Source organism: Sinocyclocheilus anshuiensis, unplaced genomic scaffold (genome assembly GCF_001515605.1).
Source record: "Sinocyclocheilus anshuiensis isolate Anshui unplaced genomic scaffold, SAMN03320099.WGS_v1.1 scaffold449, whole genome shotgun sequence".
Classification (NCBI taxonomy): domain Eukaryota; kingdom Metazoa; phylum Chordata; class Actinopteri; order Cypriniformes; family Cyprinidae; genus Sinocyclocheilus; species Sinocyclocheilus anshuiensis.
In genome coordinates this window covers 324696-338067 of record NW_015537950.1, presented here as the reverse complement: position 1 = coordinate 338067, position 13372 = coordinate 324696, and the positions used below count along the sequence as shown (strand labels likewise).

The 13372-nt window shown below is 37.9% G+C and overlaps 2 protein-coding genes across 2 annotated transcripts in view; both read left to right on the top strand.

Moving 5' to 3' along the window:
• LOC107664583 (heterogeneous nuclear ribonucleoprotein K) overlaps nt 1-9567 on the top strand; it is a 13888-nt gene extending 4321 nt beyond the window's left edge. Inside the window, exons 6-15 of the mRNA XM_016455198.1 lie at nt 959-1072; nt 1149-1277; nt 4604-4920; nt 5045-5098; nt 5218-5260; nt 5344-5356; nt 5819-5854; nt 5976-6037; nt 6113-6282; nt 8655-9567. Coding sequence (XP_016310684.1) covers nt 959-1072; nt 1149-1277; nt 4604-4920; nt 5045-5098; nt 5218-5260; nt 5344-5356; nt 5819-5854; nt 5976-6037; nt 6113-6282; nt 8655-8685 — 969 coding nt within the window. The 3' untranslated portion in view covers nt 8686-9567. The remainder of the gene's footprint in view (nt 1-958; nt 1073-1148; nt 1278-4603; nt 4921-5044; nt 5099-5217; nt 5261-5343; nt 5357-5818; nt 5855-5975; nt 6038-6112; nt 6283-8654) is intronic.
• A 1077-nt stretch (nt 9568-10644) lies between these two features.
• Nucleotides 10645-13372, top strand: part of qng1 (Q-nucleotide N-glycosylase 1) — a 6728-nt gene continuing 4000 nt past the window's right edge. Inside the window, exons 1-2 of the mRNA XM_016455185.1 lie at nt 10645-10966; nt 12883-13225. Coding sequence (XP_016310671.1) covers nt 12889-13225 — 337 coding nt within the window. The 5' untranslated portion in view covers nt 10645-10966; nt 12883-12888. The remainder of the gene's footprint in view (nt 10967-12882; nt 13226-13372) is intronic.

Below are 13372 nucleotides of genomic sequence, written 5' to 3'. Positions count from 1 at the left end.
TTTAATTTAGGGACCAATTCTCACTATTAACTAGTTACTTATTAGCATGCCTATTATTAACATATTGACTGATTATTAGTGCTTGTAAAGCACACATTCTGCGTGACCATTCGCTAATCTGATCCAATACCTAAACTTAATAATTACCTTACTAACTATAAATAAGCAGCAAATTAGGAGTTTACTGAGGCAGAAGTCATAGTTAGTGGTTTGTTAATGGTGAGAATTGGACCTCAAAATAAAGTGTGACCGAAAATCTTAAATATAAAAATGTATTCAAAATGTTAAAAATTTAATTTATATATTCTTAAAATTTTTTTATGACTAATGTATTTCTAAAACATACAAAAATCCTTAAATATAATAAATATATTCCTTAATTTTAAAAGTAATTTTAATATAATTTTTAAAAGTATAATGTATATTTTTTAAATAAATACATTGGTCTTGGTCATATTTAAAAATGTTTAGGAAAATTTAAAATATATTTTTTATATTAACATTTTAATGACAGTATATTTATTGAAATAAAATTTAATTCTTTTATTTTTCAAAATGAGCAGAAAATAAAACAAACTTTGCTAAAGTGATTGTTTTGAACAAGTATTAACTTAGACATTATTTATAAAAAACAACAACATTATTTTAGCTGAAGTATTTGTATCAATACCGTGGGCCTTTTACCCCATGTGTGGGGTAAAAGGCCCCTCTTGCCACCTCATACATTTATAAGATTTTTAAACAAAATAAACAACTTGAATGATTTATTTTAACACAAAATCTGTTGCTCCATTAATGTTCAATACAACGTATATATTTATTCTGCAATTATACATTTTAGGCACAGTGAATGGCACATTTTTTCTTAAGGTGGGCCTTTAGCCCCGTTGTACCCTATATGTATGTTACATGATATTTGAATGACATAATTGATTCTCCTCTCTGATTGGTTGGACAGTATCAACATCATAATGGTGTGGACTTTGACTGTGAACTGAGGATGCTCATCCATCAGAGTCTAGCTGGGAGCATCATTGGAGTGAAGGGTGCCAAGATTAAGGAACTTCGTGAAGTAAGACATTGAGAAGAGAATTTGAATTACAAATTATGAATTTCCTGTGCTAATCAAAACTTTTTCTCTCTTCCAGAGCACCCAGACCACCATCAAGCTCTTTCAGGAGTGCTGTCCTCAGTCCACTGACCGCGTGGTGCTCGTGGGGGGCAAAGCGGAGCAGGTTGTGGAGTGCATTAAGACCATGCTGGAGCTCATTGTGGAGGTCAGATTCAGACGGTTTGACATAGGGGTGTGCGATATGACGATTTTTGATTGTGGACGATAAAAATGTCTCCACGATCAGCTTTTGAAGAAATATCGTAGTATCGTGCTACAGTGCACATTCAGCTGCAGTTCTGGCGCCTCCGTCTCAATGTACTGTACAACGCGAAATACATTCACTACAGTGTTAACTCAGCGGTAGAGTTACTCTCACAGGACACTGCACTTATTAAAACGATTTTGTTTCTGTATTTTAAAATATATTTTTTATATTAACATTTTAATGACAGTATATTTATTGAAATAAAATTTAATTCTTTTATTTTTCAAAATGAGCAGAAAATAAAACAAACTTTGCTAAAGTGATTGTTTTGAACAAGTATTAACTTAGACATTATTTATAAAAAACAACAACATTATTTTAGCTGAAGTATTTGTATCAATACCGTGGGCCTTTTACCCCATGTGTGGGGTAAAAGGCCCCTCTTGCCACCTCATACATTTATAAGATTTTTAAACAAAATAAACAACTTGAATGATTTATTTTAACACAAAATCTGTTGCTCCATTAATGTTCAATACAACGTATATATTTATTCTGCAATTATACATTTTAGGCACAGTGAATGGCACATTTTTTCTTAAGGTGGGCCTTTAGCCCCGTTGTACCCTATATGTATGTTACATGATATTTGAATGACATAATTGATTCTCCTCTCTGATTGGTTGGACAGTATCAACATCATAATGGTGTGGACTTTGACTGTGAACTGAGGATGCTCATCCATCAGAGTCTAGCTGGGAGCATCATTGGAGTGAAGGGTGCCAAGATTAAGGAACTTCGTGAAGTAAGACATTGAGAAGAGAATTTGAATTACAAATTATGAATTTCCTGTGCTAATCAAAACTTTTTCTCTCTTCCAGAGCACCCAGACCACCATCAAGCTCTTTCAGGAGTGCTGTCCTCAGTCCACTGACCGCGTGGTGCTCGTGGGGGGCAAAGCGGAGCAGGTTGTGGAGTGCATTAAGACCATGCTGGAGCTCATTGTGGAGGTCAGATTCAGACGGTTTGACATAGGGGTGTGCGATATGACGATTTTTGATTGTGGACGATAAAAATGTCTCCACGATCAGCTTTTGAAGAAATATCGTAGTATCGTGCTACAGTGCACATTCAGCTGCAGTTCTGGCGCCTCCGTCTCAATGTACTGTACAACGCGAAATACATTCACTACAGTGTTAACTCAGCGGTAGAGTTACTCTCACAGGACACTGCACTTATTCGCGATCACAAAAGTACATTATTTGCATGTGCTTTAAAGCCTTGCCGGTTAAATGTTTCATTCACGCGTTGTTCTGACGTGTGCTTTTTCTAAGCGCCTACACCCAAAGCGCACGCACTAAAAGTTTAAAACTCTGTTAAACATCGCCTGATTACTGAACTAAGTTATCTTTTGCGCTAATACTGTCAAAACACACAAAGTTTACATATGCTTCTGTCTAAAATGAAAGTAAACCGTTGAGAGAAAAACAGATACGTGCCTGTATATTAGATGCGTGCAGGTCTTAAAGGGACAGTATTAAACATGCAGCCGACTGTCATTAAAGGGATAGTTCACCCTAAAATTTAATTTCTGTCATTATTTACTCGCATGCTGTTCCAAACCTGTATTAATTTCTTTCTTGTGCTGAACACAAAAGAAGATATTCTGAAGAATGTGGGTAACCAAACAATTGCTGGTCCACCTTGAATTTGATAGTAGGAAAAAAAATACTATGGAAGTCTCTGTGGACCAGCAACTGTTTGGTTTTCCACGTTCTTCAAAATAGCATTCATGTTCAGCAAAAGAAAGAAACTCTTTCAGGTTTAAAACTAATTTTGAGTGAGTAAATGATGGTATAAAAATAAAACACTATGAAAGAATTGACAGACAGATGGCAGAATTTTTATTTTTGGGTGAACTATTCCTTTAATGTTAATAAAACAAAACACAAAGAGAAAAATCCCTCACTACTCTTGACTGTAAAACTTTAAAGGAGACATATTATGCCCCTTTTTACAATATGTAATATAAGTCTCTGGTGTCCCCAGAACGTGTCTGTGAAGTTTCAGCTCAAAATACCCCACAGATCATTTATTATATCATTTTAAAAATGGCTATTTTGAGTGGAAGCAGAAACACGCTGTTTTGCAAGCCTGTCTCTTTAAATGCAAATGAGCTGCTGCTCCCCGGCCCCTGTTCCAGAATAGAGCTGCGCCATTACAGCTCGTACCTGCTATAAAACATCTGTTTTGGTTCTGGTTATCATGTTTATCGCGCTGAAATCATGCGTTTTAAACCATATTAGTTTAAACTTCAGATATAAGGTTTTCTGAGTGCACACATCCAAAGCACATGGACAGAAAGCGGCTGTCACAGCATGCGAGTACTAAACTAAGTTCTCATTCACACACAAGTTTACGTTAAAAACACACATGAGTTACAAAAACAGTCGGTTTTGTCTGTGAAGGTAAACAGCTGGGAAATAAATACAAAGACAGAACAGTTAGCATGTTTTGCTCAAACTTTCGCCGTGGCATTAGAACTGGTACACCGTTGTCGCTTGTGAAATCAAAATAACGGCGCCGTGGGTAGAAACTTACAGATGAAGGGGCGGTAATATTATAATGAGATCCCTTTGCCGCGTCACCAAGGGAGCGAAATCAGACGCGCTCGTTTTTTTCAGACACTTGCAGAAAAAGGCTTCCCAAAACAAAGTGACTGGGTTAATCTTTTTCACGTTTCCTTGGTTGGTAGATGCACCGGGGACCTGATTATAGCACTTAAAACCTGGAAAAGTCAGATTTTCATGATGTGTCACCTTTAATACAGTTGCTTTAATAGGAATCAATCTATGTTCTATTTTTATATTTGTTCATTCAATTTCTTGAATGCTCCTGCTAAATACACCTATTGTACCTGAAAATAAAACACTGTTTTATTTGTATGTTATGTGTATTTTTAATGTGTATCTTTGTTCTTATTTTTTAATAACAAAGATTAAATAATGACAAAGATTTTTATCTTCGCCCACTTTGGCCTAAATATCCGCCATTTTTTAAATATTTTGTTACATTGAAAGGCTTTGTCTTTACAATAGGGAAATTAGTTTGGCTGTAATGCTCAGTCAACTTGCAAAATAGTAAAACCAGCATGACGAAGAATCGTGATAAAACCGTGAATCGTGATATGGTATTTTTGCCATAACGGCCACCCCTAGTTTGCCAGTGCTGTTTGTCCAGGTGTCATTAGACCTGTTTCTCATGAGCTCTCTCTGTCTCTCTAGGCTCCCATTAAAGGTCGAGCTCAGCAGTACGACCCTAACTTTTACGATGAGACATATGACTATGGCGGCTTCAGTGTGATGCATGAAGATCGGGGCCGTCGGCCTATGGGCGGCTTCTCCTCGAGGGGGCGTGGCAGCGGCGGTGGCTTTGATCGGACGCCCCCCAGCGGAGGCCGTGGCGGCCACCACATGCAGAACAGGAGAGACTATGATGACATGAGCCCACGCAGGGGCCCCCCTCCTTCCCAGAGAGGGGGAAGAGGAGGGAGTCGTCCTCCACGAAACATGCCCATGGGACAGCCACACCACAGGAGAAGGTGAGACATATACTTACGTCATCTACTTTTGGTTTTAGCCGAGAATTTTTAGTTTGGTTTATCATTAAGTATTGATTTGTGTTGACTGACAGTTTATGGATGCTGTATCTCTCTGTTTTGACAGTGATGATCAGTACTCCTACAGATCTCAGCGTGGCCACATGGATGAACGGCGGCAGTAAGTTTTTAATCTGGATCTGCGTTGCTTGTTTTCCCTTGGCTTTGTGTTGTGGAACAGTATTTGTTATAGTAGGATGTGATATTAGCTTATTGTTGCTTTGCTTTTTTTCTCTCCAGTGGGGAAAGACGAGGGCGCAACGATCGTTATGGAGGCAGCATGGTCAGTATTCAGTCTTTTTGTAATTTTATTATGTTTAAGTTTTTGATTCTCACATTTCTATTCTCTTCTCTCTTATTTTGCAGAATGATGGATACGGTAAGTTTGTCTTTAAATACATGCTAAATAAATAAATGCTATCTGGCTCAGGCTTTTTTTTTTCTTTTTTTTCACCTTTTAAGTCATGTTTAGCCCCATCAAGGCCTTTGAAAACCTTTTATCAGCTACTGACGAACTTGCTCTGGCTGAGCACTACACACCATTAGAACAACATGTGAAGCAACCAATATTTTATTTATTTTATACATGCTGTTTAAGGGGGAATTAATCTAAAAAAAAATAAGCTATTTTGTTTGTCCAAAAATAAGTGTTTTGCAGATTTTACAGTTACAGTTTTACATGATGTTTCTGATTTAAATATTTACTGAGTGAATTCAACTAAATTGAGACACTTTTTGACATCGAAAAGACTATCAAAAGAGTGGCCCACTTGTGTAAACACAAGTCGTCTTCATCTTTACAAAAGATTTACCATTAATTTTTTATTTTTTTTTAAATCAGACAACAATTCATCTTGGAATTCCTCTTATCAGTCTGGTAAGTATTCCATCCTATTATAAAGAAGGCCAGCTGACTTTTTTATATTCTCCAGTAATTGTAAATTACTGTAACTTGTAAATCTCCCATTATGATGCTTTCCCTCTCTTTTTATGCTCAGGTGGAAGGAGCAGTTACAGTGAAGATCCTGTGATCACCACACAAGTGACGATTCCTAAAGATGTGAGTAAATCACTCGTAATGCGATGCGCTTTAAACATGAAACACGTGTTTACCTCGCTCTGCTGTGATTCTCAGCTGGCGGGATCCATCATCGGTAAAGGCGGTCAGAGGATCAAGCAGATTCGTCATGAGTCCGGAGCCTCAATCAAAATCGACGAGCCCCTGCAGGGTTCTGAGGACCGCATCATCACCATCACCGGAACCCAAGACCAGATCCAGAACGCTCAGTACCTGTTACAGAACAGGTGTGTGACACATTCAACGACTTCAGCAGTTCACAGCTCAGTTAGTGTTGGCAAACGTACCGGGACTTCAGTACCAAGTCGATACTACAATTTCAAAGATGTAACAATGCCAGCCTTTACGCAGAGGAAGCTAAAACACAACACTTGCATTTAAAAGTGTAATCCAGCGTTTTCTCTCAAAAAAATCCTGTTGTCATCGGCGCACAATGAATCTCGGTAGCCTGGGCAATGAAGGATCCGTCAGTTGTATCATTTATACCAGGGGTGGCGAACGTCGGTCCTGGAGAGCCGCAGCCCTGCAGAGTTTTGCTTCAACCCTAATCAAGCACACCTGAACAAGCTAATCAAGGTCTGAAGGGTTGCTAGGAAGCTACAGGCAGGTCAGTTTTAATTAGGGTTGGAGCTAAGCTCTGCAGGACTGCGGCTCTCCAGGACCGGAGTTCGCCACCCCTGATTTATACCCTGGGAAACGAAGGAGGCATTTTTTGAGGGTGCTTTTGAAGGAACCCCTGACTCGCTGCGGTGACACGGCCGGAATTGGACGCAGCTAATGTGTTTTGCAGTGTTGAGCTTTGTAGCCAATCACAGACATGTTTGTTGAGCACGAGAGCACAATGGCCAGTCAGAGGATTTTAAGTCAGAATCCCCTCATTATGAGTTTAAGCGTGAGCTTGCATTCATTATAACCGACAAAGTATAAACACAATGTAAATAAGAGAAGTATTATGCAGTATAGACAGACTGCAGACTTTTTCTTTTTTACTCCGTCATTAAGCTTGTGCTGTGTTTGAACCAAAGTGAAATCAGCTTCATTGATTATAAACAGGGTTTCTGTGGGTCTTAAAAAGTCTTAATTCACCTTTAAAAAGTTATTAAAGCAGAGCAGAAACCCTTAAATTCATATCTATGAAAAAACAAAAACATTATTTTATTAATTTATTCATCAATCAATCAGCATTTACTTGACATGCAAATGTAAATTGTACAAAATTAAGTGAGTTTATGCTTAGAACCAGAAAAAACATTGGGGAATGAAAATCTTTCTGTATATAACCTTTTCATAATTTAAAGAAGTTTTACTTTTCACACTGCGAAGTTTCAGAAGTGATGACTGTAAGGTGAATCTGAAATTGTGATGGTTATCGCAACATCAAGCATCGCAACAGACGTGACAAAAATCTGATATGTCAGCTAGATCTTTGTGTTAAAGGGATACTCCACCCCAAAATGAAACTTTTGTCATTAATCACTTACCCTCATGTCGTTCCAAACCCGTAAAAGCTTTGTTCGTCTTCGGAACACAATTTAAGATATTTTGGATGAAAACGGGAGGCTTGTGACTGTCCCATTGACTGCCAAGTAGCTCACACTGTCAAGGTCCAGAAAAGTATGAAAGACATCGTCAGAATAGTCCATCTGCCATCAGTGGTTCAACCGTAACGTTATGAAGCGACGAGAATACTTTTTTTGTACGCAAAGAAAACAAAAATAACGACTTTATTCAACAATTCATCTCTGCGTCACCGTAGCGCCATTTTGGAGAGTATCCACTGAACGCAAACGGAGTATACTGTTCTACTAGACTGTCAGCCGCACCACGCGGATACGTTTTCTACGTTTATTTACGCTTTGATTTGAACGAAAACAGCGTATCCGTGTGGTGCGGCTGACACAGAACAGCATACACAGTTTACTTTCAGTGGATACTCTCCAAAATGCCGCTACGGTGACGCGGAAGATAGATATCTTAAATTGTGTTCCGAAGACGAACAAAGCTTTTACGGGTTTGGAACGACATGAGGGTAAGTGATTAATGACAACATTTTCATTTTGGGGTGGAGTAACCCTTTAAGTATTGAACAATATTTGAAGGCTACATACTAAAGTTTTCATGTGTTGTAGCATTAATAACTAACTAATTTTATTTCATATTTTTATTTTCAAAAAGTGAACTGGTAACACTTTAGATTAGGGAACACGTATTCACTATCAAGAGTTTTCCCTCAATAAACTCCTACTTTGCTGCTTATTAATAGTTAGTAAGGTAGTTGTAAGTTTAGGTATTGGGTCAGATTAAAGGACCTTAAAAATGGTAATGCAGAATAAGGCATTAGTATGTGCTTTAATCAGCCAATATGCTAGTAATATGCATGCTAATAAGCAACTAGTTAACAGTGAGAATTGATCCTTAAAATAAAGTGTTACCAGCTAAATAAACTACAATAGTATTTGCTGTGGTAGTGAAGTTGGTACTGAGAGCCATAGAGCTTTACTGGTATTGGTACAGACTACTGAAATGTTGGTACTCTAATCCCAGTGAGCTACAGCACTGTTGCTGACTGATCGTTTCTCTCACGTGTTTTGTTCTCCAGTGCTCTGCACCTCTTGGGACGGCAGAACTGACCAGCCCACCTTTCTCAGGATGTCCATCCAGCTGCAGCTCAAGTCCTGTCCACACGTGATGGCCTGACACCTGACGCGTCCGTCTGTCCCCTTCATAGGAATGAATCATAGAATCGAACCAGCCCGAGCCCTCTGGGTGTCCTTGATTGTGGATTTTGTGGGGTTGTTCGTTTTTTTTTTTTTTTGCTTTGTTTTTATAAATATTAATTTTATATGGGCCAACTGTCACTTCACAGAAATCTTGGACGAGCAGATAACTGCTGTTCAACAGGACATTGTTGTTGTTTTTTGAGTTCTGATACTCTTCCACTATTCCAAACTCTTGATCCAGAATGTACACAGTCACATAACAATTATTATTTACATTTTTTTTTTTTTTTACACCTTGTTTTTCTGAGCATTCTAAAATGGCATTAGATAGAGAATGGAATGTAAATATCCAATGATACTATGGAAAATGATTACTATGATTAATCTCTGTTCCATGTGTGTAATGTTTTACCCTCAGAAATACAGATCATATTTTCACCAGGTACTTTTTTTGTATTGCTTTTCCTCCTGTCTGTTGCTTGGTTTTTAAAATCTAGTGTTGGAAAAAAAAAAAGTTTGCTCTACCTCTGGAATTTTTTGTAGGTCTGCCATCCTTAAAGTAGGCCCTCAATCGTGTTGTTTTTTTTGTTTTTTTTTTAAAGAAGAGAAGAAAAAAGTGGATTTGAAGTTTTAGACTATATTTGTGTTAGAGCAGGACAATAATTCTCACGCTCCTATTCTTTGTTTTATTTTTCTTATCTTTATTTTTTTACTCTAATTGTCTCTAAAGTTCTCCAACCAGGCACATTTGTAGAGTTTGTCATTTGTCTGAAATAAAGGAATTGCCATTTTTCCAGCGTGGTATGATTTTTAAATGGTGTCAGTACTATATAATGAAAATCATGTCTGGACAAACTAATTCATTAATAATTAAAGACATATACCAACAGTATAGGCCTACAACTGATGTTTTTGTGCATTTGTCCGAATGAGACTGCATTACACAAAACTACCGGCTATGGTGGGATGTGCTTAATTATTGTGAAAATAATGTAACCAGAGTCTCTATGGCCCTAAAAAAACAGGCTTGATTTTCTATGTGCAAAATATAATTTTCTGATTTTGATGATAGGATGAGATACTGTCCAGAACTGTTTCTCTTTTGTGTGAGATTGGCAATTGATAATACACCATACAATGACGTTCTATAGAATTAGAATTACTCAATCTAAATAATTAGAAGGGGGTTAAAGATTGATTGCAGACATTCTAAAAAAAATCGATCACTTGGACCTATTGCAGTACATTTTGTCCTGTGCTCCTACTCTGTTTGCTCTAAACATGCAATGCAAAATGTGAAAAGTTCAACTTGCCTCGGATATTTTTGCACTTTGGCCGACAGTAATCTTTGACTTCACACCTTGTTTATGATAAAGAAAAGTTCAGATATTGTCTGACACAGTTTTCATTGTAGCATGCATATACATTAAGTTTGTAGCATATATGTTAAGACCCCCTGTGGTGAAAATCACGTTTTTAACGTTGATGTTTACACGTCTATGTGGTGTTTTAATACTTGTTACAAATGTGCGAGATATTTGCATTAGACATTAATTGTGGCTTAATTGTCCAAATCAGTAAGGTCTGGTACAAAATACAAACTGTTCACGAAATACATGTAAATGGAATTCATTCATTAATTCAAGTGCAAAAATGTCTGAGGCAACAGTTTAACTTTTCACATTTTGCATTGCATAAATGTGCAGAGCAGACAGAGAAGGAGCACAGGACAAAATTTACTGCAATAGGTCCAAGTGTTCGATTTTTCATTCATTCATTTTAGATTAGTTTTAATGATATTTAAAGTTTCGCAACTTTTCTATAAACCGAATACTTGCGCATTTTTTGCGCATCTGTGGTCAGCTTGAAGCCAAAAGGGCCCGACACAACCCGCATGTCACACTACTACAGAGGCGTTTTAGCAAATAGCAACAAAACAAGCGGGAGAAAGTAGCTTGCCCAACACGGAAATCAAAAGCTAAAGTGTGTGTGTGTGTGTGTGTGTGTGGTGTTTTACGTCCGAGGAGAAAAGCCTGTAATATCTGCAGTTGATATACAACCTAATGTACTTTGTACAGAGACCTCCTGCACTCTCCTCACTTCTGCTGATATGAGCGTTGACTAAATTAAAGCAAGACTGTTTGATTACATTTACAAGGACTTTCAACTGAATGGACACGAAGACTTTTCAGTAAGTATAGTTTAACTACTCACATCATGACAAAATGCAAGTTTCGAGAAAAAATGTTAGAGACAATATTACAATTGGTTAGAAAATTGTCATAAAATAAGGAATAAAATATCTACAACATTTTTAATGAATCGTTTAATCGATAATGACTTATTTAAATAAAAAACACGTAAGTGAAATAGTTTACTGTTAGTTAATTTTTGTAGTATGCTGTGCACAGTATGCAACTTTTCTAATTAAGCAGAACTTAACTAATCAGATGGCTGCGTTCTAAAAACATACTGAGCAGGTACTTTTTTGAATAAGTACTTACTTTTTGACTGTAAAAAAAAAAGTTCTATATGGTTTTATTTTGTATGACTATAATCCAGCCTTACTACAGTAAATGTGTCATGTTGTCATTGTCACGTGACCTACCAGTTGTGTCACTTCATTCACAAATGCTCTCCCATGGCCTCATGGGATTGTAAAGTGTGCACTAAATGCACACTTCAGAATCTGGCCAGAAGTATTAGATCATTGGGATAATTTTAATAAATACTGAATTTGGACATACTAGTCTTTTCACATACTTAGTGTAGCATGCCTAGTGTTTTTGCCTATTAAATAGTAGGGATGTATGCATATTCGGATGCAGCATGTGTTGAATACTGTAACCCACAATGCAATGTGCTCAACTTGACCTTTTTCCACTGTGACCAATGAACCAGTAATACCACACTTCAACTGTCATTGCATTCTATAGTGCCCTCCACTAATATTGGCACCCTTGATAAATATGAGCAAAGGCGGCTGTGAAAATAAATCTGCATTGTTTATCCTTTTGATCTTTAATTTAAAAAAATCACAAAATTCTAACCTATCATTGAAGTTAAACAATCGAAAGTGGTGGGGGGGAACCTCATTGTGAAATAAATGCTTTCTCTAGTTCATGTTGGTCACAATTATTGGCACCTAATTATTGCAACGTCCTTTTCCCAAGATAACAGCTCTGAGTTTTCTCCTATAATGCCTGAAGAGTTTGGAGAACACCTGACAAGAGATCAGAGACCATTCCTTCATCCAGAATCTCTCCAGATCCTTCAGATTCACAGCTCCATGTTGGTGCTTCTTCAGTTCACTTCACTCATTTTCTACAGGGTTCAGCTCAGAGGACTGGGATGGCCATGGCAAAAGCTTCATCTCTGCAATTCTCCAGCTGTGATCCTTGGAGAGTCTTTGGCCACTCAAACTCTCCTCCTCACCGTGCATTAGGACGATATAGACACACGTCCTCTTCCAGGCAGATTTGTAACATCTTTAGTTGATTGGGACCTCTTAATTACTGCCCTGATGGTGAAAATGGGGATTTTCAATGCTTTAGCTCTTTTCTTACAGCCACTTTTTGTTTTGTGAAGGTCAACCATCTTGTTCTGCAAATCAGAACTATATTCTTTGGTTTTACTCCTTGTGATGGATGATTAAGGGAATTTGGCCTTTGTGTTCCTCATATTTATAATCCTGTGGAACAGGAAGTCATGGCTGGACAGTTTCATGCTCCTAGTCACCCTGGTGTGCTAAAAATGTAAACATGAATGGGAAAATACTTCAGAGATATTTTACTCTTAAGAATTTCTAGGGGTGCCAATAATTGTGGCCAACATGCATTGGAGAAAAACATTTATTTCATCATGAGATTTTCTCCCCACTTTCGATTGTTTAACTTCAATGATAGGTTAGAATTTTGTGATTTTTTTAAATTAAAGATCAAAAGGATAAACAATGCAGATTTATTTTCACAGCCGCCTTTGCTCATATTTACCAAGGGTGCCAATATTAGTGGAGGGCACTGCATTTGTTTTAATAGTATGCATTACTGTGCAGAATGCAAGCAGTATGCTAGTATTCAATTCTCAACAACATTTCTTCTCACACAGAAACCGATGGAGAAGCCACTGTCCCCTCGAGAGTCTGGTCAGTTTGTGGCGGAGCGCAGTCGAGATGTTTTCGTGGATGAAGATGGAGTCAAACGTGTGGCGCAGATGATCTATGATCTCCGTGAGAGCGAGGAGTTCACAGCCAGCGGCTGGAAGAAGATGAATCCTCTGGCCCCTCCGCCAGACTCAGACGAAGCCATCAACTGGGTGTTTGTGACCGACACCATGAACTTCTCCTTCTGGCCTGAGAGGGAGGAAGAGCAGTGTGAGGTGGTGTGTAGAGGAAACACCTATCGAGGGTACATGTCTCTCTGTGCTGCTGTGACCAGAGCTGTGGATGAAGGTGATTGGATTTCTGTCTCTCCTTTTCATTTGATCAGAACATTATTTTGGTCATGACAACTCTCGGAGTGATTGGCATGGCAATGTACATGACAATGTTAATGTATTTGATCTTGGTGGAATAGATTTGCTACGCTGCTGCTGCTGC